The sequence below is a fragment of the Ictidomys tridecemlineatus genome, chromosome 5 (assembly GCF_052094955.1).
Source record: "Ictidomys tridecemlineatus isolate mIctTri1 chromosome 5, mIctTri1.hap1, whole genome shotgun sequence".
In the NCBI taxonomy this organism is placed as follows: domain Eukaryota; kingdom Metazoa; phylum Chordata; class Mammalia; order Rodentia; family Sciuridae; genus Ictidomys; species Ictidomys tridecemlineatus.
The window spans coordinates 172,376,731-172,403,594 of NC_135481.1; the positions used below are offsets into that span (position 1 = coordinate 172,376,731).

A 26,864-nucleotide genomic window follows, 5' to 3' on the forward strand; every position below is an offset into this window, starting at 1 on the left:
AAGAGCCTGGGTCTCCTTTCTGTAAAGCAGGTGGTTCTCTACCAAGGGCAATTATGCCTCATACCCCTATATTCCCAACCCTGGGCACATTTGACAAGGTGTGAAGACACTTGATTGTCACAACTAGAGGGTTCTATTGGTATCTAGTGAGTAGAAGTGAGGGATGTTGCTAAATAAACCTCGTACAATGCAGAACAGACACAGACCCTACAACAAAGAATTATCTAGCCCAAAATAGCAATTTCCAGAAACCTTTCCATAAAGGGGATCAGACTTGGATTTTCTGAATACCTTTGTGGAAGTCTCTGTCTAGCAAAGAAGAAAACCTTTTTATAATGGCTTTGGATTGAGGGGAAGATGAGAGATCCTCTCAGAAGCATTCTTGACTTTTTTTTTTCATCTTTATTTTATTTTATGTGGTGCTGAGGATCGAACCCAGCACCCCGTGCATGCCAGGCAAGCAGGTTACTGCTTGAGCCACATCCCCAGACCCTTTTCTTGACATTTTTGATCAGGCAGGCTGCTTAGAAAGTGGCCTGCAGCAGTTTAATCTGAATTTAAATGAATTCCCTTCAGCCAAAAAATCTCTCTTGCTCTCTAAGAGTTCCTGCCCTGGGGTTCTATAGCAACCAGTGTTTAGATGTGGTGTGACTAGTCCCTGGAAAAGCTTCAAGTGTGTATCTTTGCACTGAAGGGATTCTTTTTTTTTTTTAATAACTTTATTTTATTTATTTATTTTTGTGGTGCTGAGGATTGAATCCAGTGCCTCATACCTGCGATGCAAGCACTCTGCCACTGAGCCACAATCCCATCCCTGAAGGATTTTTGATCTGTGGGTAGCTGCCCCTGCACATATGGTGCTCAGGGAGCCTACTAGTTTTATTCTCTTTGATCCCAAACAGGGAGAGTTGGACTTTCGAGCAGAGTTCAGAGGAGCTGACTTTAAGATGGTTTAACAAGAGTAAAGTATAAATCAAATAGGCATGTGACTTAAGAGTTCATTTTTCAGTGAGTTTCTTTTTTCAATGAGTATCATTTTTTGCACTTTTGTCATTCTATTTATAAATCAGTTCCTTGGGGTCTGTTGTTTATGTGCATACAATTTATGATGAAATCTCATGTTACTATAGTTAACAATTATTTTTTGTTTTTAAAGTAGGCTCTTGTCCCAGATATATGCTGCTGTTATTGAGGCTGTTTTGGCTGGCATTGCATGTTATGCTAAAGCTTCCAGTCTAACAAAGGTAATTTAAATACCATGTTTCTCTTTCCGTGGTCATTATTTAATGTAAAGCATCCTAACCATTTGTTTATCTTTGGACATCTTGGAGTTCTCACTTTTGTGTGAACTCGGGCCTCCATGGCACCAGGCAGAGATGCCTGTGGAGTGCTGAGCTTCTGCTGCCTATGGCCATGCTGCTGTTGTTTTATCAGTGACAACTCATCAGCACTTCTTTGTAGACATCTGATTGTGTTATAGTCATTCTGTAGTACATTGTTATGTTCAGTTTAAACAGAATGTTTTTAGAAGTTAACTATAGATTATTCTGCTGTGAGTTTTAATAGTTAGGTAAGTTTTTTTTTTTTTTTTTTGAGCTACTTAGTTTGGTTTCCTATAATCCAGTGTTTAAAAAATCAACTATAGACTAGAAAATCTGACTTGCCTTTCCTAGACAAGCATGCATGTTCTCGGTCTCTGACCATTTTCTTCCTTGATGTTTCATGATTAACCTGGCCTGCTGAGTTGGATTCCTAAATCTGACATAGTAAGGAGATGAGAAGAGTCAGCTTGATGCCTCCCAATGCCAATAGGACCTTTTCTGAAGGAAACCAGTTGATATTGGAAAGGTTGTGTATGATGTAGATGTGAGAAAGACCTTAGACATAGTCACCAGCCCCTTACCATCTCCCCTCCTCACTGAACTTGAATCCTGGAATCTCTGTACTGATGCAAGATTATTCAGCCCTTTAACTTCTACCTACCATAGGGCCTATGCAAAGCCATGGGATACCCTTCTGTTCCTACACCTTTGTTTTCTAACTGATCTTTTGTAACTCTAGCTATTTAAATATTCTTAGTTTCTGGCAGGGACTAAGAGCAATGGTCCCTCTACTAGAGTTAGGGGAGCGGGGAGCCCTTTTCTAGACTTCACATACTATCAGCATCACCCCAGCTGCTCATATCTCTCTGGCAGATCAGGTGCCAGTGCCCATCTGCCTGAAAGCAGTTTTTTTCCTATGAGACAGGCCTGAAGAAAGTAAGAGCCCTGTTTCCCTTAACATGATGTTTATTTACACTTTAGTCTCTTGACGTATACAGAGTAGTTACATAGAAGGCACCAGCCAACTGTTAGAAGATCCCTTCCTGTAAGTGATATGTGTATTTTTTACTGCTTGAAAGCTAATTCATTCTCTTACTCTCTCTCAACAGGCCAAAGAGGTAGCAGAGCAGACTCTGGTATCTGAGTTAGATTCCTTTGAGCTGGTTCAGTTTAAGACAGCCCTATGGTAAGCAATGATTGATGTTCTTTTTACAAGGAATTTTTTTGATTTGTTTTCTAAAATACTCTTGTCCCTTATAATTTATATTTCATCTTCCCTTTGAGAAATGTTTCAGTAAAAACATTCAGTAAAAATAATGATATATATGAAGGAGAATCACTCGTGATCAGGCCTTTATTTGACAAGCTAAGAGCCAAAACCAGAGGAACCATATGAGGAACACTTGTACATCTTTTGAGGCTAGAATGTGAGACAGATTCATACCAGAACCTTAGGAGATTTCATAGGTCTGATTCCAAAATAAAGTTAGAAGGGTTAAGTCAGGGACCTTAGAGATAGATTTGTTGGGGGAAGGAAGCTGGCACATGAAGATAGTCACTGCTTAGAAGAGACTTACCATAGTTCTGATCTGCCTCTTAGATGATAGAAACCCTGAGTCTTGGGACTAGATGCTCTGGAAATATGACTTCTTGCAGCCTTCCATCACATCTCCCTGCATGTCCCTCTGCATCTCTTATAGGACTCTGTACAGAGCTAAATCTTCATGAACTCAGTCTACTTAATCCCCATCTCACAGGAGGATCACTTTGTGTACTTTTGTGCGAAGGGTACAAAAAACATCAATATTGGAGAGTTTAAGAATACTTCTGGGGCCAAGCATATTGGTACCTTCCTGTAATCTCAGCAACTCAGGAGGCTGGGGCAGGAAGATCATAAGTTCAAGGCCAGCTCAGCAACTTAATGAGACCATATCTCAAAATTTTAAAAATAAAATGAAAGGGCTTAGGAGTGTAGCTCAGTGGTAGAGCATTCCTGGGTTTCCCTAGTCCTGCCCTCCCCCCCAAAAAAAAAACCCACAAAAAGACTCCTAGAGCTTAAGGATATGGTGCTTTCCTAACATGAATTCAGTTCCCTGCACTTCAAAATAAATAAATACATAGTTTTCAGTCCCTAGCACTGCAAAATAGATAGGAAGGAAGGAAGAATGAATTCACTTTTCTGGGGTGTGCTATCATGCCTCTACTCCCATGACCCATGTTTTCTAATACCTACAACCCTGGATAATGAGAAGGAGCGTTTGATAGTTATATCAGTCAGTTGATCAAACAAAAAGAATTCTATTCTATTGCTGTAGCTCCAGAAGATGCAGAACTCAGTGGTGCAAGGCTTCCTTTTGCTTCAGGTCTCCTTTCCCCTGGGTCTTCTGGGTCTTTTTGTTTTGGTCGTGGAAGAGGACAGATAGGAGAAACCTGTTCCATTAGTCCTTGTGCTGCTCTGCATTGTCTGTTACTGGCAGGTCTAAGTTTATGAAAGTTCCTTCACTTTCTGGCTATAACTTATTAGGCAGGATAGGTAGCCTCTATATCTATTTCCTGAAACTGTCTATCTAATAGAGTGTTTAGGTATGTAGATTTTATTTGCTATTATAGTGAACTTGGCTGAAATAGTCATTCTATTTATCCTTTGCCTTGGAATTTTGTCCAGGCCACTTCTCAAACCCAAAGCTTCCTAGGCCTGAGTGTATCACCCTAACTGGAAGAAGGCATATGGAGAAAACACTGAGTAATGGGAGGAGAGTCCCTGAGTCAGTCCTTCACCTAGAGCCCCGCTCATTTCTGTCCACAAGAGTTACTTTACTGAGGACTCACACTGCATCACATTAGCCGATCACCTGCCTAGAGAGGAAGGTGGAGGGAGCCATGAATGTACACTGAAGTTAGTGTGTTACTAACTAGTACTTCTTAAGGCATGAAATTCGGCTTATATTATTTAGAAACTTTATTTTACAAAGAGTAAACCAGAAGGGTTTTCTGGTTATTCCTCAGCTCTGAAGACCTGGCACTGCCTTTGGCTCCTTAGCAACTAACTGTGAGTAGCAGAGATGTGGCCTTTGCTGGAGTGTAGAGCGAAACTGGCAGTTTGACTCAAGGTTGATGAAGAGCAGGAGTTTCAGGACAGTATATAGAGGCTGAGGAGCAGAGGTGTTATCATGCCAGTCGAGGGCCACAGGCAGTCTGCAAGAGTCAAGATAGCCTTTGAGAACTAGCAGGCAGGGCCTGGGGTCAGATATTGGCGCCACACTTTCTGATGGCATGGGACCCAGGGAGAGGTATCTAAAATAACTGAGGTAAATCTGTGTAAAGCTAGGATAACACAGTAGTCAGCAAGAACAGACTGACTTCTATTGTGTTTTGGTTTTGGTCTGCAGCTCCAAGATGGCTTTTCATATACATGCTGTGAATAATCAAGGAAGGTGAGTGTATGATTTTGGTATCTTCTTCCATGATTAAGTTGAAGAACATAAAGAGAGGAGAGGCTGCCTTGTAGCTGCAACCTTCATTGATCTTCTCACAGTTTCATTCTTGGCCAAGGTACCACTCCAGTCTTGGGTTCAGACTGGCTGTATTCATGTGAGCCTCTGCACTCTTGAGTGCTTCCCACTGGAGTAAATGAGTTCACTCCAGTTACCCACATGCTAATTCTGCATACTGGAATTCAAAACAGAATTTCATAGTGTTTTAAAAATCCTTGAGAGAAATCTGAGTCTGTGAGTTGTTACCAAGTTGAAAAAAGAACATTGTAAGTTTTTGTTGCAGTTAAAAATGTCATCTTCCATATCTTTCCTCTTACAGAATTGTGCCTCTGGAGGGTGGAGATAATTTATCCTTTGTGAAAACGGTAAGCAGAGCTATTATATATACATCAGCTGGCTAGGAATGGCCTGTAGAGGGACACCTGAAAGGGGTGAGGTGGGAATAGGTAGGGGTGTCCAAGTAACTAAGACTGTTCTGATCTCATGGAAATTTTGAGTTGAGGACAAACCTGCCTTTATCAATGGACCAACAGGTTTTAGTGGCTTCTTTTGCATTCTAAGACCCGAGTTGATGCCCTTAACAGGGAGCTGGGAAGATCCATTAAACAAACAATAATCAACAAAGGCCTGGGTCTCCAGTGAAGTGGGGCAGAGTAGTTTAGAGATATAATGAGCTATTGGTCCCTGGGATGGTATGGCATAGCCTGAGGGAATCAGAATTTTCTAAGCCAGCTTCAGCCACAAGCCAAGTGCTCCATTTATTCCACTGCATCCTGGTGTGAAGAGGGTTGGCAAACAGTGCATTAGAGGATGGTGGCTATCCAGCCAAGAATCTGGTTGAAGTATGCATGTGCACAAGTTATACCTTAAGTTTGTTCTGTGGCCACTGCCTGAGCCTTAATTCCAGCACACTTTGGTCATGGTAAGTGGGCAACTGTCGACGACTTAGTACAGATGCATTCCCATCACCATCACTGGTGGAAAAGCAGCTCAAAGGGCTTGTCAGTAGTGTTTTCTCATCTGTAGAGAATAATACAACAAGGGTAATTTGGGGGGAGGGGTACTGGGGATTTAACCCAGGGGTGCTTAAGCCACTGAGCCACAAGCTTAGCCCTTTTTTGTGTTTTATTTAGAGACAGGGTTTCACTGAGTTGCGAAGGGTCTTGCTGAGTTGCTGAGACTGGCTTTGAACTTGCAATCCTCCTGCCTCAGCCTCCTGAATAGCTAGGATTACAGGTGTGTGCCACCAAGCCTGACTAGGGTAATTTTTTAAGTTGTGAGTAATTAATGTTTTATAATGTATTTGGTCCCTGTCTGTCAGCATTTTGTGGTATTGTTCTTTTAGAACTATTTTAGACTTTTTTTGTGATATCAAGATATTGGGAAATACTTTATGACACTGGGGTGATAATACTTTATCACCTTGCTAAATTTTAAATTCCTGGCTTCTCTCCTTGGATTCTTGTGCAGTGCTTTGGAAGGTGCTTTGCACAATAGTATGTGACTAGAAGCCCAATAGAATCATATTCTTATGTTAAGTATGTATTGAAAGCTGAGCACAATGCAGTGTTACCATAGTCCCAGCTACTTGGGAGACTGAGGCAGGAGGATCACTTGAAGCCAGGAGTTCAAGGCCCCCTGGGCAATATAATGAGACCCTGTCATATTTTTTTAGGTATGAATTTATTAGCAGCTAATGAAATAAGAAAGAGTAGTCAGGAATTTTATGCTTTCTTTCCAGGATCAGGCAGATATGAAGTTCTGCCTCTTCCTTGAAGCTTTCTCTATAGATTTCTTCCCTATAAGTACTGTGTTCTTATAGGATTTGTAGTTTATACCATGTAAATTAGGAAATAATTCTGAACTAATATGTCATTTCACTTTTCTGTAAGCTCTTATCTCTATAGCTACACATTATAGATTTCCTGAAGAGATAGGTACTATGTTGTATTTTTTCCTCTCCCTATGCCACAAAGTGGCAAATACCTGGCAAGTATCCAACAAATGTTACATGTATTTTTTTCCAATGTTCTCTCTCCCCCTCCTTAATACCAGTGACCAAATATGAAAGTAAAGGATCAGAAAGCCACAGGATCTGTTTACTTGATTGATCTGGAAACCAAAGAAAGAAGTAGGATTCCCACTGTCACTTATGAAGGACCATGTAACCAGTGAAACTCTGTGTTATCAGATGCTCAAAATTCCTTGAGAGGCCTGGGGTTGGGGCTCAGTGGCAGAGTGCTTGCCTAGCATGTGTGAAGCACTGGGTTTGATCCTTAACACCATATACAAAAAAATTAAAGGCATTCTATCCATCTACAACTACAATTTTTTTAAAATCCCTTGAGAAAAATTTTAAAAAACCTTCCAATTATTAAGCCTAATCAGAAAATTAACTCAAACATAAAAGCCTACTTGTCAGTTCACCTATTATCATGACAACTTTGAAAATCAGGGACTTGGCTTTGATTGTGTTTTTTTTCTTTTCAACCCTCTGTGTTCTTTACTTAAGAATCCAGCAGTTCCTAGCTGGTTACTGTGGTTTACACCTGTAATCCCAGCAACTTGGGAGGCTGAGGCAGGAGGATCACAATTTCAAGACAAATCTCAGCAACATAGCAAGACGCTTAACAAATTGATGAATAAAATAAATATTCCTCAAAATTAAAGAAACTTGGCATATAGCAATGTAGATCAGTGATGATATGTGACATTAGTCCCTAGTATCAGAACAAAACAAAAGAATCCAGCATTTTCTTCAAGTGCCCCATTTTTTTTTTTTTTGTCTCTGTCCTAGGGGTAGATCAGGGGCCTCAAGCAAGGATAGTAATGTGCAGTAATGGACTTAGCTTCAGAAACTCTGCACCCCACTAATCAACAATGCTCAGGTTAAGAGGGAAAGATCCTATGCTCAGGTTAAGAGGGAGAGGACCTAACCTGATAGGCTTGTTGTACTGCTTATCCCATGTCCCTCACCAGATCTTCATGGTCATCCCATACCCAGACCCTAGCTCTGGCTTATATACTTCTACCTACTTTCTGTGGTGTTTCTTTTATTTTTCTTCCTTCCTTCCTTCCTTCCTTCCTTCCTTCCTTCCTTCCTTCCTTCCTTCCTTCCTTCCTGTTTTTTGTTTGTTTGTTTGTTTAGAGATAAGGTATTGCCGTGTTACCAAGCTGGTCTGGAACATCTAGGCTCAGAGGATTCTAGCACTTGAGTAACTGGAAGTAGAAGCACACAACCACCATACCTGGTTTCTGTGTTTCTTTCTCGTTATCTAATATTTTTTTATCAGTTGATGATGGCTCTTTATTTTATTTATTTATTTACTTACTTACTTACATGTGGTGCTGCAAATCGAACCCAGTGCCTCATACATGCTAGGCAAGAGCTGTACCACTGATCTATAACCAAATCACTCTGTGTTTCTTTTTTTTTTTTTAAAGATTTTTTTAGTTATAGTTGGACACAATACCTTTATTTTATTTATTTATTTTTATCTGGTGCTGAGGACTGAACCCAGTGCCTTATACGAGCTAGGTGAGCAGTCTACCGCTGAGCCACAACCCAGGCCCCCCACCCCCCGCCCTGTGTTTCTTTTATACCTTTCTCCACAGATTTGTTCTGTTTTCTCTCCTTTTGTGCTGAGGGGCTTTCTTACCAGCTTTTAGGAGCACACTCTAATTAGAGTTGCTCTAATTTTATTTCTGGGCTACTGAAATCGATACTTTTATTTGGTACAGTTGTTTCATGCTTACCCACAAAGAATATATTCCAAGACTCTCAGTGGGTACCTGAAACAATGGGTAGTACTGTATATATACTGTATTTTTTCGTATTGGTGCATACCTATAGTGAAGTCTAATTTATAAAATCAGGCACAATATTATGATGATAATAGTAGAATAATTACAATAATATACTGTAATAAAATTTCCAGCATTACTACTCTTATGCTTTGGGGTCATCATTAAGTAAAATATGGTTACTTGAATGTAACCCCTTTGAAAACCATGATAATCTAATAGCCGAGGTGACTATTAAGTGACTAACAGACAGTACTGTGTAAAGTACAGACACACTGGACAAAGGGATGTTTCACACTCTGGGCAGGATGGAAGAGGATAGTACAAGATTTCATCATGCTACTTAGAAGAGCTCAGAATTTAGACTTCATGAATTGTTTATTAGGGGAATTTTCTATTTAATATTTTCAGACCACATTTTACTGTGAGTACTGAGGTTGAAGAAAGTGAAACCACAGATACAGAAGGACTGCTATACTGAAAGAATATGTACTGAAATGTACACAAAAATATCCATGAAGATACGTGTATACCAAATGAATGACAGTCTTTCTGGGCTTGTTCAAAACTCAAGCCTAAACCGCTAGACAGAGTGTGACAATGTGGGGATGTGAAGCTATGAATGTGTACAGAAACTTAGAGGAAACACCACAAACTCTGATAGGCTGGGAGCCAGTCATAGTTAAGAATGAAGACACCTTTAATCCTAGATCCCTGGGGGGGGCTGAGGCAGGAAGATTGCAAGTTTGAGACCAGTCTGGGTAAAATAACGAGACCCCATTTAAAAAAAAAGGCAGCTATGTTGCCTCTCAGAATACTCATAGAATAACACCTTGAGAGGGCATTTATAGAAGCATAAAGATGCTCTCCTTCTAGTCCAAGTATGTCTCTGGAAAGAAGCCTGAGTGTTCCAGAAGTTCAAGGTATATTTCAGGATAGTTTGTTTTCCTAAGAAACTTTCCAGTTTATTTTTGCCATGTGTTTTAAAGCAGTGTTTTGTGGCCTGTATCTTAGGGAACTCTCCTTGAAGGTGTTGGGCTGGAGACTGCTACAACTCTGATTTCTCATTTGATACAGGCTTGTATGACTGTCTATGATATTCCTGATTTGCTGGGAGGAAGAGGGTGCTTAGGATCTGTGGTCTTCTCAGAATCATTTTTGACATCTCAGATCTTAGTTAAAGAAAAGGGTAAGTATATGTGGTCTTTATAAAGTAAACATTGGAAAAAATTTTTTTGACAAAGTAAGCCATAAAACTAAGGCATAAGACCAATATAAATTGATGAAAATTTTAAAATAAGCCAATGGTGTATATTCAAATTTATGAAGAGCTCTTGTAAACTAATAAGAAAAAGATATGCTTCCCAGTGGGGAAATGGGCAAAAAGTGTGAACAGACTATTCACAGAAGTGAAACACAAAAATAAAGTGGGGGGATTTATAGGAATGAAAATATACAGCCTCAGTAATAATCAAGTGGAAGCAATTTGAAACAGTTATTAGGCACTGTTTTTTTTACCTATTATGTTGGCAAAAAATATTAATTAAAGAATGGTAATATCCAATGCTGATAGGACAATCCTGATAGTGTTCTGTTTGGTTTAAATATGTATATCTATAGTACCTGTACTACCTTGATAAAAATTAAAAATAAAGATAAAAAGGGCTAATGAAGGATTCTTCACTTAAATGTGTTTCTATTTGTTCTAAAAAATACTCAAGTTAATAACATGGGAAAACCTGTCTCTATACACTTATTAGTCTCTCTGTCCCCAGATGAGAAGTTCTCCTTTTCTGAGGGCATCGGACTCTTTATACCAATAAGAGGAACCTTTTCTCCCAAGGGGAAGGGCCTGCAAGGTGGGCTGAGGTGGTTGGAAGTAACTGGAATGTCCGTGGTCTTCCTACAGATGGCACTGTTATCACAGAGACCAGCTGCATAGTCCTGACAGCTGCCATACCCAGATTCTGCTCCTGGCTGGTCAGTATCATTCATAGATGAAATTGGACCCAAACATGAAAAATATGGGGAAGACATTTGAGGAGGAGCCTTTTTGTTGGGTCCCTTGTGGGATGTCAGATCCTAAGCTAACCATTATTCAGGAGTAGTAGTTTTATCTCAGCCCTTTCTTGTTATATGAACAAATCTCATTTCTTTAGCTCTCTCATATTCTTAGAACATTTAAAAAGAAAAGAGCTATGTTATACGAATTATTAAATTGTGCAAGGAAGAAATTAATCCCCTCATGTTATGGATGAGGAAACTGAGGATTAGAAGTTGATAATATCGAGAGGATACATTTCACGACCCCCATGGGGATCTGCCTGTCCACAGTTACACAGATTGTGAGAAATGGACCTGTAGCTCCTTGCTCTGGCCAGAATGATTGCTACTGATTTTTCACAACATCTCTCCACATGTAGAAAATTTCCATCTTCCTCAGTAGGACTCGGTCCAAAACTCTACTGCCTTGGGTCATAGAAAGCATGATAGCAGAGAGTCTGATATTTGATAGTCTAAGGGTCTAAACTTAGAATCTATTTGTGTTCTATTTCTACAGTTCTGATATGGACAGGGAAGAACTAAGAGTCATCTTCTAACATGAACATGTTTAAATGAGAACACACTCTGAAAATATTTTAATATATTATCATTTCTTCATCCCTAATAATAATTATTTTTCTTTTGAAGTGACATGTAACTGGAGATTAACACATCCTACCCACAGATCTTAGGCTCATTCGCTGGATCAGAGAATCTCAGTGAGAGAGCCTACTGTGGCCTTGTGCTCTGAGCCCTGATGAATAGCAGCCATTTCTGCCAGCATATCAGGGCCTGAGAGCACCGGACGTGCTAGAGGGACTGCCTAGATAGTCTCCTATAGATTTTTGAACACAGAGGGGGTACTCAGCAGGATTTTCTCTTGAAGTAGTAAATTGAAAATCTGCATTTCTATTGGACACAGGTAGAAGATGATGAAGTAAAATTGTCTGAGAAAACCCAGCAAGCAGTGAGGGTAAGCAGCCTTTTTCTAGCATTAGCATCCTGCAAACATCGAATGTAAACAATTCCTGAAGATAACTTTAAAAATTTTATTTTACCACTAATCTAAGGGATCTGTAGTTCTTTGTCTTCAATTCCTATTTGTATTCTTCCCCTTCCCAGCAGACATCTGGAAATAACCACTAATAGGGGATGAAATTAGAAGGATTCTTTCTGCCATTTAGACAATTTGGGTTTTTAAAAAGTCTCCCAGTATTAATCATAGCAGATCCTAGATTGACTTAGACATGGAAAGCTGAGATGCCAAAGCTTTAGGCCACTGAGAACCTGAACTCCATTTTCACAGAAGTAAATCCACTGGGAGATGAGCAGGAATTGCAGGCTTTGGTGCCTGGACTCAGAGAGGACCTTTACATTTCTTTTCTCAGCACCAGTCAAGTATGGTAGCCAGGCACACTGGTTTACACTTATAATTCCAATGACAAAAGGATTACAGATTTGAGGCAAGCCTCAGCAACTCAGTGGGATTCTATCTCAAAATAGAAAATAAAAAGGGATGGGGATGTAGCTAGGTTGTAGAGTGCCCCAGTAATATGCCAAAAAAATAGATGCCAGTAATATGCCAAAAAGAGCAAATGCCAAAGATAATGGAAGAAATTGGGTATGTCTGAGTTTGACTCTGTTTTTTTACACAGACAATATTTGGCAGGATTTTTTATTCTGTATGTACTACAAATCATCTATGTTTTTGCTTTGTTGTTCTTTAAAGGGAGATGAGTGTTTCCTGGGCACTTTTCTAACAGGAGGAGAAGGAGCATATCTTTATTCCAGCAATTTACAGTCCTGGCCTGAAGAAGGTAAGCAGCTATGGCTTTTCTGTTCTTGGCTTGTCTGGATCCCTAGTTTGCGGATATTAGCATGGCTGTTATGATTAATAATACATCTGCTGTTTGAAAAGGCTTGTTGGAGTTGCAGTGTCTTCTTACAGCTTTTCTCCTTTGATCCACCCACTTATAGATGAGGAAACCTGTGCTGGTTTCACAAGTACAAGGGCTTGTTCCAGGACTGTACCTGGTTCTCTTGTTGCCATCTGACGTTTCTCTCAGAATGGGTTAGAGCAGCAGCATTTCAGAAATAGAATTTGTAGACCTAAACAAAATCTGGATTAGTTTTCTACAGCTTTATAACAAAATTACCACTAATTTAGTAGCTTAAAACAACACCTACTTATTATCTAACAGTTCTGTAGATTAGAAGTTGAGGCAAGTTTAGCTGGATCCAGGTCTAATTAGGCTGAAGTCAAAGATCTGCCAGGCTAGGTTCTCTAGTCTAGAGACTCTAGGGAAGAGTCGACTCCCAAACTCATCAAAATGTTTGGTCCACAGTTCCCTCTACTGTAGGACTAAGGTCTCCATTTTGTTGCTGGTTGCCATCCAGGGACTGTTTTCAGCACCTCTTCTCAGAGGTCTTTGCCCTGGGACCATTTCTATCTCAGCAACCAGAACCAACCTTGAAACTCTCATATCATTCTACCCTCTGGCCCTCAAGATTCATATCCCTCCCTCATGTAAAATATAGTTACCTCCTTTTAAGGATCTTATCCTAATATAGCAATAGTTCAAAGTCCTAAATCTCATGGACTCAGATATCCCAAATCTCATCATTGAGATCATCTGAACCCCTTATAGACAAGGCTCAGGAGTGTAGTGTATCAAGTATAGCTTCTAAATTCAGATCATCTCCCTGTCTATGGATCTGTGAAACTAAAGAGACAGGTTATTTGCCCCCAGCTCTCCCAACATAGAAGTGCAACTGGTAAGTGTTCAGATTCCAGAAAGGGAGAACATAGAAGGTGAAAAGGCAACCCTAAAATCCTGGTAACAACTCCATTTTCTTGGTTAAAGTTGAGGTCTGGGAATTATCTCCTGCAGCTCTCAACTTTACCCTTTGGGCTCTTTGTTCTATTCTCTGAGCACATGGTTTTGCCTTCTGGGTTCTTGGTTCAGCCCTCTTCCTTTTCCATGAAAAAGAGTAGTTCCTTAATTAGAACTGAAGGCCTGGGAATAATTCTCAATGGCTTCAGCTCTTCTCCTTTGGTTCTTGGTTCTACCCTCTGAGCTCTTGGTTTCCCTCTGGTTCATGGTTTGTGACTTATGGCTGTGAACTCAAATTTTCATATCTCTGTGAAAGGTAGCACTTCTGTTTGTGGGTAAATAGTTCTGTCAGCCTGCTTCTTGAAGTAGATTTCTCAGAGTTCAGCAGCTTCTTTTCATTTTTCTCTTTTCTGTCTCTTTCAGTCCAAGCTGGTAATATTTTTACTGATAGTAAATTTCTCAAGAACATTTTTTGGTCTTACATGGATTTCATGGAGATTTACTCCAGATTCCTTTTTGGCTTCTTCAAAATACTTCCATGTGTGTATGTGGTCCTTGGGATGGAACCCTGGACTTCATGCTTATAGGCAAGCGAGCTACATCCCCAGGCACCAAGTAACATTTTATTGCAAGTCCTATTATTTCCTTGTTGAATATAGTCTTTTTGTTAAAGAAGAGTTCTGATTTCACAAATTCCTCAACCTCTACTGAGCAAATCCCCTTTCTGGATGATTTGTTCTTCTTGTTGAAAATATTCTATCTGGTGGCAAATTCCTCTCCCTGTTCTCAGATCACTGGTTTGGCTCCTCCATTCATGTAGAAGACAAAGCGCAAGGAGTTCTGGTTTTCAGACCACAAAGTGCTGAGGTGGTTGTAGCATCTGTTACATGCCTGTGTCATGATGGGCCTTTCATTTCTGCATTTCCAGGTCCTAGTGCAGAAGACGTGGGATTTAGAAAGATTTGTGGAAGTCACTCAGTGTGTGTCAGTACTACCAGCTGTGGAGCAAGATCACATAGTGTTTGAAAGCAGGTTGTAGGCACAATACAGAGTTGGTTGTACACTGTCATCCTTGAGCCAGTTATAGTATTTAACAAAGACACTTGCCCAAATTAGATTGCGGCTTCTTAGCAAAGGACCTTATTAGAAAACAAATCCTACATTTTATTGATATCCAGCAAGGTTCAGTATATCCTAGGTCTCTGTTAGAGGATAAAAGACACAGCCAGTGATTTCTGGGTCCTTGTCAGTCACATTCTTTCAAGAGCTTAGATTTTAAACTTTTTTAGTTCCTGAGGGAAATCTAGTTTTCTGAGACAGGAAAATTCAATAGAAGTAAAAAATTTAAACAGGAGGCTATATGTTAAGCATTTTACCACTTCAGGGTTTAGGACAGAGATTAACTGGGTTTGTGGGGCTTGAAGTAAACATTCCGGGGATCTCTTACAAGAAAACATTGTAAAATGGGTAGGACTTTTCTCAGGTCTTGGAATGGAGCTTAGTCAGGTAAATGATCCTGAAGCTCAAGTATCATTAAGTGTCTTGATAAATCTGCCTCTAGTTGAAACTGGATGAGTTTGAAATTTCTGTCTTTTTCAACCCTTGAAAATATTTGTTTTGAACATTCAAATCCTGAGCCTCATAGAAGGGGAAAACTTTACTAAGTTTGTAGTGCAAGTTAATGGCAGCTTCTATAGGATTGTCCATGTCTCAAGGGTAGTTCAGGCTTTCTGACTTTTGTCCACTGGACTACTTGGTGGTGAAAATAGTGCTTCTTTTGCATTGAAATGCTTCCAGCTCTGGAACCTTTTCCTTTCCCCAGCTAGTGGCTTCTGCTGTCATGAGACTTCTTGTTATTCAGCTTCCCATTCATTCATGTCCTTCATGTGCCCTTCTCTTCCCACCCTGCTGACTGTGGCCAGGCAGGCTGCTCAGTACCTAGTCCTTAAAAACTTGCTTTAGAGTTTTACCACATATGCCTATATCCCTAAACAAAGTCCTGTTTTTGAACTTGAACTAGATAGAATCATACTGTGTGTGTTCTTGTTCTTCTGGGGCTTGCTTTTTTTTTTTTTTTTTTGCTCAATTTTATGTTCCTAAGATTCATACAGATTTTTGTGATATTTATTTGGGAATAGTACAGCATTGCGATGGGAATTCACATGCCATAGTAAACTACGGGTGTATTCAGAGGGGCTGTGGCAAGAAGAAGTTTTTAAAGAAAAAAAATAGGTAGGATTACATCAGATATTTTGAAACAGTCTTTGGCCACATTGATTAATAACAAGTGGCATCAGTCTAAGGTTGAACAGATGGTTGCTGAGCAGATAGTCTTGGAGAAGTGTGTTTTGTGTATGGCTGTGGTGGCCTCTGTGGAAGTTTGTGGTTCTAGCAGTCTTTTGTGGTAGTTACTATCAGGCAATCATGCACAAGAACTCTTCCTTCCATAACTTCTCAGCTTCATTTACTTTTTTTTTTTTTTTTGGTTGTGTTGATATAAGTGACTCCATTTTGATTTCTGACAACTTTCACGTCTCTTTCAGAGTTGTATGTAGCCATATAACTCATTCAACATGGCTCTGTAGTATTCCTTGGTATGAAGATTAGCTACTTACCATTTTTACTCTTGATGTAACATTTGGATTATTTTTAGTTTTTTGCTGTTGCAGACAGTATTGTTATTGAACATTCTTATACATATTTCTTGGTTCACTTGGGTAAAGTTTTCTTCAGAATTGGAATGGAGAGGAGTAGATTGGGATTTTAGGATGACCTCATGCACAGCTTTTATCAGTGAAGTCAGAATGATTGTACCAAGTTATACTTCTACCAGCAGCATATAATTGTTTCTGTTTTTCAACATTTTGGCATACTTGTTTTGCTGGTGTTTGCCATTGCAGTGAGTGTATAATGCTATATCATTAGGACTTTAATTTTTATTTCTCTGATTATTAGTGAAAGCTGATCATATTTTATTTATTGGCCTATTATACTTCCCTTTTGTAACATGTTTGTTTTTGTCTTTTGCTCATTCATTTGTGGTGTTTTTGTTGTTGTTTGTCATTGTTATTTTTTAAGAATCAAAGTTCTCAGGGCTGGGGTTGTGGCTCAGCAGTAGAGTGCTCACCAAGCACATGCAAGGCCCTGAGTTCCATCCTCAGCACCACATAGAAGTAAATAAAATAAAGGTATTGTGTCCAACTACAACTAAAAAAAAAAAAAAAAAAAAAAAAAGACCCTGGGTTCAGTTCCCAGTACCACAATAACAACAACAAAGTTCTGTATAGCCTGACCTGGTGACACAGTCTTGTAATTTTTGCTACTTGGGAGGCTGAAGCAGGAGCATCACAAGTTTGAGACGAGCCTGGAAAGCTTAGCAAGATCCTGTCTCGAAGGGCTGGGTTATTAATTTTAATGTAGTCAAAATTATTCATCTTTTCCTATGTGATTTGTATATTTTGGATCTGTTTAAGAAGTATTTCATCTCCTGTGATAATTTTTTCAGAATCCACTTAGATTGATCTTTGAAAGTGATATGACATAGGAATTTATTCTTTTGTAAATGTAGAAAAGCACTTGTTTAAGCAACAGTTGTTGAAAAGTCATTCTTTTACCACTGATCTGCAGTGCCAGCAACTGTTATAAATCAGATCACTTTATGTGTGCTCCTATTAATAGGATTTCTGTTCTGTTCCATTATTCAACTTGTCCCTGAGAAAATACTATTCTGTCTAGATTTAGATTTATAATATATTTATATATGGTGTCTAAGTGTGCTGAGACTGCCATAACAAAATATTATAGACTGAGAAGCTTAAATAACAAATTTATTTCTCACAATTCTGGAAGATGGGTAGTCCAAGATCAAGGTATAGCAATGTAAGTTTTATTCTGAGGACTCTTGTCTTAGCTTGTAAGTGACTACAGCTCACTGTGTACAAACATGACTTCTCCTTTATATCCAAAGTTTGAAAAGGAGGGCATGCTTTCTAGTGTTCCTTCTTTATAAGGGCACTTAAATTCCATCAGACCATCCCCTATTCTCATGACCTTATCCAACCCTAATATCCTTCCAAAAGTCCCATCTCCAGATATTATCAATTTGGGAGTTAAGGCTTCAACATGGACTTTAGAGGGGACACAGACATTCAGGCTATAACATAGTTGTAAGTTCCTCTATTTTGTTTTTCTTCTTTAGGAGTACTTCAGCCATTCTTGGCAGTTTGCTCAAATCTGTTGATGCTTTCAAACTGACTTTTCAAAATGATCAAAAAACCTACTGGAAGACAGGTGCAATGGCACATACCTGTTATCATATCAGCTTTTGAGGAAACTGAGACAAGAGAATTGCAAGTTTGAGGCCAGCCCCGGCAACTTAGAGAGACCCTGTCTTAAAATAAAAAATGAAAATGGCTGGAGTTGCTCAGTTGTAGAGTACTTGCCTAGCATGCTAGAGACTCTGGATTTGATCTCATAAGGGGGAACCTTATGGGTTTAATTTTTTTTTCTTATCTGAAATTGTGTGGAATTTAAAGATTACTTTGGAGAGAATTGATATTTTTCACCCTATCAATTAAGTAAGCCTGGCTTTTCCAATCCATGTAATTTTAAATATCTTTTAATACAATATTGTAATTCTCTCATTATTTTGTATCATTCTTGCTATTATATATTATATGTTTTACTATTATGTTTTTATTGCTAACATATCTAGGATTATAATAAATTGTAGTGGAATTGTTGGTCATAAGAGCAACTACATTCAATATTTGTATATTGACTTTGTATTCCTTACTTCATTAATTTTTTTTTTTTTTGCCATGCTGGAGATTAATCCCAAAACACATGTGCGTGGCAAGTGCTATAGTTAGGTACACCCCCAACTTCTCAATTCCTTATCCCAATAATTTAGATTCTTTGGAGTTAAATATATGGGCACTCATATAATCTATGAATTAGATGACCTTTTTTTCTTTTCTGATTTTTACTTTTATTTCTTACCTTGCTTTCACTGACTCAGACCATTACACATTTCATTATACCAGGGAGTAAAAGTGTTAACAGTGGGCAACACAGTATTGTTCCTAACAGAATGCTTTTCCTGTGTGTTTTGATATTGTAGGGTTTTTTGGTTATTGTTTTGTTTTTGCTTCTATTTTGTGTTTGTATGCTAGGGATTGAACCCAGGGCTCATACATGCTAGGCAAGCACTCTACCACTAAGCTTCATCTTTAATTTTTTTATGTATTTTGATTATTTATATATTTATTTATTTTTTGTGGTGCTGGGGATTGAACCCATGGCCTTGTGCATTTGAGGCAAGCACTCTCCCAATTGAGCTATATCCCCAGCTGTGTTTTTATATTGTGAGAGAGGATCTCACAAGTTGATTACGCTGGCCTTGAATTTGTGATCCTACCTTAGCTCCTCAAATTTCGGGATTACAGGTATGTGCTACTGTGCCCTGCTCGTGACTGTTTCTTGAATTTTATTAAATTTGTTTTATTTTTATTTGTGTTCTTAGATAAAATCTCACTATATTTCCCAGGCTGGCCTGGAACTCCTGGGCTCAAGGCTTCTCCAGCCTCAGCTTCCCAAGTAACTGAGACTATAGATGTGTGCCACCACACCTAGCTTCAAATGTTTTTTCCCTCTGTTTTCAAATTTGTTCCTTTAATCTATTAACATAATAATGTTTATTATTTGATTTTTCTAATATTAAGCCTATTCTGTATTCATGAGAAGAATCAGATCTTTTTTTTTAATGTATTGCTAGGTTCAATTTGCTAATAATTTTGTCAGAATTATTGTATCATAAATAGTATTAACTTCAATTTTCCTTTTTTGTATGGAAAATTTTTAAGTTTTTTTTGTGTATCCCTTTATGGTGAAATTGAGATTTGAGTTATTTATTCCTTAACTCTTTGGTAATACTTACTTGTAAAGCACTGATGACATGACTTTTCAAATTTTTATGTATTTGTTTGTCTTGGTACTGGGGATCAAACCCAGGGTCTCTCATTTCTCACATGTGTAGCAAGTGCTCTACCAATGAGCTATATCCCCAGCCAGCCCCTCAGGAAAGATTTTTTATTTACTAATTCAATTTCTATAAATATAGGATTATTTAGATTTTTAATTTCTACTTGAATTAGTCTTAGAAACTTAGAATCTTCTATGAAGTTTTATGAATCATCTTAAATCTTTGGCATAAAGAAGGAAAAAAATCTCAAATTTTTATACTTTAAAGATGTTATTTTACTCTTCTGTCTTCTTACTTGTATTGTTTTTGAGCACAAATCTGCCACTCTTACCTTTGTTCCTTTCCATGAAATTTATCTTTTTACTGTCTGGCTTTTAAGATTTTCTTTTCTAAGATATCATGACATTAAGCAATTTAATTTTTGTTTCCTTTTTTTGGAAGGAGGATTAGGGACTGAACCCAGGGCCTTGTGAACACTAGATAAGCACTGTATCACTAAGCTACAGCAATTTGATTTTGATGTGACTTACTGTGGATTTTTTCATTTACTTCCATTTGGGATTTGTCCAGTTGCTTGAATCAGTGGATTTATACTTTTTCCTCAAATTTTGAAAATTTCTTGCCATTATTTAAGAGGTTTTTCTTACTCCATTTACATGTGTATTGGGCTAGACAAAGTTGTCTCACAACTCCCTGAATACAATTGTTTTCAGTATTTTTTCATTTTATTTTTTTATACTATTTTTGTGTATAATTATTCTTTTTTTGTTTTTGAAATCTTGGGCTAATTTATTGTTTTTTTCCTCTCTGTGGCATCTCTAACATATAGTCATTGAACCTCTGCTGAAAACATAATCATTCTTTTGTATTGGAGAATTGGTTCTAGACTCCACTACCCACTTCATGAACATCAAAATCTGCATGAACTCAATTAAGTTCCTTATATAAAATCACATATTATTTGCATAAAACCTAAACAATCTTCCCATATACTTTATTTGAAATTTTTTTTTGAGAGAGAGAAAGAGAGAGAGAGAGAATTTTAATATTTATTTTTTAGTTTTCGGCGGATACAACATCTTTGTTTGTTTGTGGTGCTGAGGATCGAACCCGGGCCGCACGCATGTCAGGAGAACGCGCTACCGCTTGAGCCACGTCCCCAGCCCAAAAAATTTTTAAATTTGTTCTAATTAGGTATACATGACAGTAGAATGCATTTTGACATATTGTTCACAAATTCCTCTGGCTGAACATGGTGTAAAGTCACACCACTATTGTAATCATATGTGTATATAGGGTAGTAATGTCCATCTCACTCCACTGTCATTCCCATTCACCCCTTCCCCTCCCCTCATTCTCCTCTGCATAATCCAAAGTTCTTTCATTCTTCCCTCTCCTCCCCACCTCCCATTTTTTATTAGCTTCCACTTCTCAGGGCAAACACTCAGCTTTTGGTTTTTTAGGTTTGGTTTATCCATTTACCTGCAAATGCCATAATTTCATTCTTTTTTAAGGCTGAGTAATAATATTCCATTGTGTATATATACCACATTTTCTTTATGCATTCATCTGTTGAAGGGCATCTAAGGTGGTTCCATAGACTTATACTTTAAATCATTTCTAGATTACTTAAAATACCATGTGGATACAATATAAATCATTGTAATATGTATTGTTTAGGAAATAGTGACAATAAATTCTGTACATACATAGTACAGATGCAACCATCATAGGCCTAACTACATGGCACACCTCAGTAGCACCATAGCTTTTTTATTTATTTATTTTTGGCACTGAGTGTTGAATCCAGTGGTGCTTTACTGCTGAACTTTATCCCCAACTCTTTTTATGTTTTATTTTGAGATAGGACCTCACTGAATTGATGAGGCTGGCCTCAAACTTACCTTCCTCCTGCCTCAGTCTCCCAAATCTCTGGGATTGCAGGCATGTACCATCGCACCCAGCTAACTAGCATTAAAACAAAACAAAAAACCCACAAATATTTTCCACCTGAAATTGGTTGAATCTACAGATATGGAGAAGCAAATGTATTCTAATGTCTTTTCTTTTGCCTTTTCTAATGCCATTAATTTATCCAGTGTATTTTGCTTCTCAGATATTGTATTTTTTTGTTTGTTCCAATTACCTATTAGTTATATATGACACATAATACTAAATGGAGTATAACTTCTCATTCTTCTGGTTGTATATGAAGTAGAATTACACCAGTCATGTAATCATTTATGCACATTGGGTAATAATGTCCGATTCATTCAACTATCCTTTTTACCTCCATACCCCCCTCTCGTCCTTCACTTCCCTCAGTCTAATCCAAAGTCTCTCTATTCTTCCCTAAGCTTCCCTGCTTTTTGTGACTAGCATCCGCATATCAGAGAAAATATTCGGTCTTTGGTTCTTTGGCATTGACTTATTTTCCTTAGCATGATATTCTCCACTTCCATTCATCTACCAAAAATTGCCATAATTTTATTCTTCTTAAAGGCGACGTAATAGTCCACTGTGTATTTATACCACATTTTCTTTAACCTTTCATTTGTTGAAGGGCACCTAGGTTGGTTTCATAGTTTAGCTATTGTGAATTGAGCTGCTATAAACATTGAAGTGGCTGCATCACTAGAATATGCTGATTTTTTGAGAGAGAGAGAGAGAGAGAGAGAGAGAGAATTTTAATGTTTATTTTTTAGTTTTCGGCGGATACAACATCTTTGTTTGTATGTGGTGCTGAGGATCGAACCCCGGCCGCACGCATGCCAGGCGAGCGTGCTACTGCTTGAGCCACATCTCCAGCCCAGAATATGCTGATTTTAAGTCCTTTGGGTATATGCTGAGAAGTTGGATAAATGGGTCAAATAGTGGTTCCATTCCAAGTTTTCTGAGGAATCTCCATACTGCTTTCCATATTGATTGCACCAATTTGCAGTCAAAGTTCAATTTGGGCCTTGTTTTTACATCTTCCATACCTCAAATTACTATGATTCAGTCTTCTAGTTTCTTAAACATAGGGATTACAGTTATAATAACTGTTATTATTATCTTTTTCCCCCTCTAATCCTATTATCTGTGTCTTGCTTTTAAGTTTTGTTAGGCAGGAGGCAGAGTAGCATTTAATTTAGGGCAAATTTTGCCCCACTGCTGAGGCAGAATCTTTTTGAGTACCTAGTGTCCTGAGAAGTAATGAGGATTTTGACTGAGGCTAGTGGAAATGGGCAGAATTTCCAGTGCAAGATGTGTATTCATGTTTTACATCTGAATGTCTAGTTTTTGCAGTACCATTTGTTAAAAAGACCCTCTTTCTTTGTACCTTTGTTGAAAATCAATTGACCATATATGTACAGGTTCTGCTGTTTCCTACAAGCCTCAGTGAATGGTTGGCATTCCGATAGCTCCTTCATTCTCCTAATAGTGATTTAGTTTTCAGTGTTTTTTCCATTGGGCAGAGATTGTTCAACAATGAGGACCAGGGATTTGGGTCACATTAACACATGGAGCAGTGAACACATCCTGAGAATTCTGGGGACCAAACTGATTTTGACCTTTATCATCTGCTGCCTGCTGCCTTCTTTCTGTACCCTTTTATATTTGTCTCATGTCCACATGCAACTGTTGAGGGACACTTAAAAAAGAAAGTTCTCTACAGTGTTGAGCATGAATCAATCATTCAGCTGCATGTTACCTACAACACTCTTGGGAACAGAATATTGAAAAAAGCTAGCAAGTCACAAAAGAACACAATTGGAAATCCATTAGTAAGAAAGCAAACACAGACAATACTAAGTAGTATTTAGTATTTAAGAAAAGAAGAAGGGTGGTATGTGGTGAAATTATACCAACTTGAGTTATATTAATTTCCTCTGGTAATGCTGCCAATTAGGAAGGGCATACAAGGGACTTTAAAACTAGTAGTAATGTGTGATTTCTTAGGTGAGGTAGCATGTGCACATTCAGCTGGGTTTTGGTGGTGTTGTTTTAGTCTTCTTCTTTAAATGACATGTATGCTTTTCAAATACTTTCATGGACATAGAATGAAAATCATTCAACTGTTGTATTTCCCCAGCAGTGATAAATGTTCTCTCTCCACACAGCACTGTTGGAACACTTATATTTGTACAGCTAGTTGATTGAAGGAGGAAAAAACAAATTCTTTTTTTAATTAATTAATTTATTTTAATTATGTATACATGATAGCAGAATGCATTTTGATTCATCATACACAATTGCAGCACAACTTTACATTTCTATGGTTGTATACAATATAGCATCATGCCATATGTGCAGTCATACACATATCTAAGGTAATAATATCTTTCCTGCCCCCATGCACCCTCCCTAGCCTCCCTCCCCTTTGCCCAATCAAAGTTCCTCCATTTTTCCCATGCCTCACCCCCTTCCCTGTTTTGGATCAGCATCCACTTATCAGAGAGAACATTCGGCCTTTGGTTTTTTGTGATTGGCTTACTTCACTTAGCATGATATTTTTCAACTCCACCCATTTACCTACAAATGCCATAATTTTATTCTCTTTTAATACTGAGTAATATTCCGTTGTATATACATATCATAGTTTCTTTATCCATTCATTGAAGGGCATCTAGGTTGTTTCCACAGTTTAGCAATTGTGAATTGAGCTATAAACATTGGTGTGACTGCGTTACTGTAGTATGCTGATTTTAAGTCCTTTGAGTATAGACCAAGGAGTGGGATAGCTGAAAGAGAAATTAGAACATTACCCCATTCACAATAGCCTAAACACACACACACACACACACACACACACACACACACACACACACACACACACTTACTTGGGAATCAATGTAACACAAGAGATGAAAGACCTCTACAATGAAAACTACAGAACACTAAAGAAAGAAATTGAAGAAGACCTTAGAAGATGGAAAGATCTCCCATGCTCTTGGATAGGCAAAATTATTGTCAAAATGGCCATACTATGCAAAAGCACTATACAGATTCAATGTGATTTCAATTAAAATTGCAATGTCATTCCTTACAGAAATAGAAAAGGCCAAATTCTTCCTTGACACTTGGTATCTTGTTTTGCCGTGAGGTCTTATTTTTCTCTCTTGTTGTGCTTTCAGAGATAGAGAGGTTAGTCAAAGGCATAACTATGCTGCAGTCCCCTGTTGTTCCTTGGGCTTTGAGGGGAAATTTCCTCTTACCTTGGGTTTTCTAATTTACAGAACGCAACAGGAAGGTCAGAGCTCATCCACTAAGACATTAAGGATGAGATAAGAAGCCAGGGAGATTTTCTCAGGAGTTTTCTGTCCTCAGTCCTGAGAAACCCCTGCAAAGGTCTGTTCCTTTTGCCTATATTCTGACAATCAAGAATTCAGAGCAGACACTGGATGCAGTGGCACCCACATGTAATCCCAGTAACTGGGAAGAAGAGGCAGGAAGATTGAAAGTTTGAAGCCAGTCTCAGCAACTCAGTGAGGCCCTCAGCAACTTAGAGATACCCTGCCTCAAAATAGAAAATAAAAAAGGGCTGGGGATATTGCTCAGTGGAAAAGTACCTCTAGGTTCAATTCTCTGTTCCCAAAAATAAAATAAATAAATAAATAAATAACATCATCATCATCATCATCATCATCGTCATCATCGTCATTGTCCAGAGCAGGCATCAGAAGTTTTATCCCTAGGGTCTGTGGATTAGGAGAGACCAGGGCACTGGCACTGGACCACCCAGTGAGTCAGTTTATTTTTCTCATGGAGCCCTGAGGATAATGACAGAGGTACTGTACGCTCATGAAAGTCACAAGACAGTAATAAAATTAGATTGGGTTTACAGAGACCTTTTCTGGACTATGCCACCTAGTGAGGGCTTTTCCAGCACTGTCTGACCAGTTTGTTTTCTCCCTTTCCATTTTGTTTTGAGGTTTCAGAGTCTAGAGGGAGACTTCCTTATGTACCCTTTTCCTGTCTTCACAGTGAAGAGGTAAAATGCTCTAATTCTTCTCTAATATTGACTCCCCCCACCCCCAGGCTTTAGAAGGATTTTGAGGTTTGTCCATTGGTAGTGGACTTGTTTCTAAGCAGCTCCACTTAACGAGTACACAAGGTGGTGAGGGAACCCAGGACGTGGAAGAGTACAAGTACCAGACAGTAGGTAGAACAGTTTCTACTGCATGATACCTGGGAAGTCTCCTTTTTTTCTGGAAAGGTAGTTTCATCTATAGAAGAAGTTGATGAGGTTGTAGTTTTAGGAGAGTGTTGAAGGTTGTTGATGGCTGTGGTCTCAGTGGAGTTCCTGAAAGGAGCTGGGAGACCATAGTAGACAGATTGCTAAATGGCACTGTGAGCCTGTTGAAGCTGGAGAGTCAGGGAAGGCATGTCATTAGATTAGCCACATGTGGCTCTGGGAAGAGGAAAATGAAGGAAAAAAGTGGTGAGGGAATTAGAGGAGTCCAGCATGGTACTGTGTCTTTGCCTTCATCACCAAGTAATTCTATGACTTTTGGGGAAATCTCTCTAAACATGAGTCTGTTCATTAGTCCTATAAGAATCATTAACCACCTCTTGCTCTGAATTCTTTAAAAAATTTTTTTTAGTTGTACATAGGCAGAATACCTTTATTTATTTATTTTAAATTTTTTTTTTAGTTGTCAGTGGATCTTTTTATTTATTTATATGCGGTGCTGAGAATTGAACCCTGTGCTTCACACATATTAGGCAAGCATTTTACCACTGAACTATGATCCCAGCCCCATTATTTTTTTTTTAGATGTGTGCTGAGGATCAAATCCAGTTCCTCAATGTGCTAGGCAAGTGCTCTACCACTGAGCTACAACCCCATCCCAGATATTCTGAATTTTTTTAATTTTTTTTTTAGTAGTAGATGGACACAATACCTTTATTTTATTTATTTATTTTTATGTGGTGCTGAGGATTGAACTCAGTGTGTCACATGTACTGCTTAGCTACAGCCCCAATCCCTGCTCTGAATTCTTGACTATCAAAATGTAGTAAAGCGACACACCTTTCAGGAGTTTCTCAGGACTGAAAAGGAAAACAATAATGTTTGTGATATGCTTGGTGCTTAGGAAATACTAATAAAATCTGCTCCCATCCCTTTCCCTTGACAAAATGGAGATTAAAGGTATGTCCTTGTCCCAGGGAAATCAACCCTTGATGTGAATGAGAGGAATGTCAGAAATTTCTGAATTAGGGGGAAATAGGAGGACTGTAGACTCTCAGGGTTCAGTGGCATCACAGGATGGGTTGTTGTGAGAGCTAAAAGGATAGGATGCTGGAGTCAGAGATTGGGCTCTGGGGTTGAAGATATCAGAAGATGAATGTTCAGGTGTTTCTTCAGTGCTATGGAGTTGGCCTGGAAGAAAAGTGGGGC

General features: G+C 38.5%; 1 protein-coding gene across 4 annotated transcripts in view; it reads left to right on the plus strand.

Annotated features, from left to right (window-relative positions):
* Nucleotides 1–26,864, plus strand: part of Dnaaf9 (dynein axonemal assembly factor 9) — a 143,900-nt gene that overhangs the window by 65,743 nt on the left and 51,293 nt on the right. For 3 of the 4 annotated variants that reach the window (XM_005320523.5, XM_078051495.1, XM_040276267.2), the window contains exons 13-20: nt 1,157–1,244; nt 2,432–2,508; nt 4,712–4,756; nt 5,136–5,181; nt 9,698–9,809; nt 10,530–10,600; nt 11,586–11,636; nt 12,393–12,480. In XM_005320523.5, coding sequence (XP_005320580.1) covers nt 1,157–1,244; nt 2,432–2,508; nt 4,712–4,756; nt 5,136–5,181; nt 9,698–9,809; nt 10,530–10,600; nt 11,586–11,636; nt 12,393–12,480 — 578 coding nt within the window. The remainder of the gene's footprint in view (nt 1–1,156; nt 1,245–2,431; nt 2,509–4,711; nt 4,757–5,135; nt 5,182–9,697; nt 9,810–10,529; nt 10,601–11,585; nt 11,637–12,392; nt 12,481–26,864) is intronic. The other variant, XM_021723196.3, reaches the window with a different exon arrangement.